Source organism: Arachis ipaensis, chromosome B04, assembly GCF_000816755.2.
Source record: "Arachis ipaensis cultivar K30076 chromosome B04, Araip1.1, whole genome shotgun sequence".
Taxonomy (NCBI): domain Eukaryota; kingdom Viridiplantae; phylum Streptophyta; class Magnoliopsida; order Fabales; family Fabaceae; genus Arachis; species Arachis ipaensis.
The window spans coordinates 117391470-117392485 of NC_029788.2; the positions used below are offsets into that span (position 1 = coordinate 117391470).

Here is a 1016-nt window from a genome sequence, read left to right on the forward strand (position 1 = left end):
TTTTTATGTATATGTATATAATTTAATTCAATCCTCGCTATTGTGAGAAAAGAATATTGGAGTGTTTCTTTTGTTATATATATATATACTCATTTAAAAATTCGTGCCCTTATTTATAGAATTATATTATTAAAAAGTTTAACTTTGTTTCGTCTTTGACTGCAGGAGACTCATGATACTATTGATTGGAGAAAATATGAAACTCAAAATTATGAATTAGTAGAAGCAGCCATTAGAACAAACTACTATGGAGTCAAAGGAATGTGTGAAGCACTTATTCCCCTTCTAGAGTTGTCAGACTCGCCAAGAATCGTTGGTGTTTCCTCTTCCTTAGGGAAGTTGGAGGTATGTCAATCTGAGTTATCTGAGTTATAAATTATAATTGTTAGCTGTTAAGGATTTATACTAAGGGTTTGTCTCTAGTGGCAATAAAGATTGAGTGGCTAAGATGGCTAAGATCAAGAAATAAATAAGAATTTGACATGTGACAGAGTTTGGAGTTGAATGAATCATGATTTGACCCTAATAAACATGATTGCTAAACAAAAAAAAAATAGCTACTTTTCAAAAAGATCTTAATAACACTTAAATTTAAAATTAATAGATAAACATAAACCTGTGATTAAATAAATTAAAATATGTAATTAATTATTATTTATTATTCTAATTAAAAATTGTGTACTTTATACGTTTAGTCTATAATACAAAATCTATCTACTAATGCTACATACCACATGTCATCTATTTATTGAATGGTCAATTCTTAGCCATGTTTAGCCACCATTCTTTTGGCCACCAGAAACTCATCCTTATACTAATTGAAAAGAACTTTCCGATAAAGCAGAAGAATATTATTTCATAATAAATTAGTCTGATTTGGCCCATGAAAAAGTAATATTTTGGTTAACATTTGAATTAAATTTGACTAATTTAAAACAACATTATATATAGCATACATATTACTATTCTTATTCTGATAAAATATTATTTCTTTTTTTTTATATATAAATTTACAT

At 26.8% G+C, this 1016-nt stretch overlaps 1 protein-coding gene across 1 annotated transcript in view; it reads left to right on the plus strand.

Moving 5' to 3' along the window:
- LOC107634964 ((+)-neomenthol dehydrogenase-like) overlaps window positions 1-1016 on the plus strand; it is an 11336-nt gene that overhangs the window by 5900 nt on the left and 4420 nt on the right. Inside the window, exon 4 of the mRNA XM_016338302.2 lies at window positions 166-345. Coding sequence (XP_016193788.1) covers window positions 166-345 — 180 coding nt within the window. The remainder of the gene's footprint in view (window positions 1-165; window positions 346-1016) is intronic.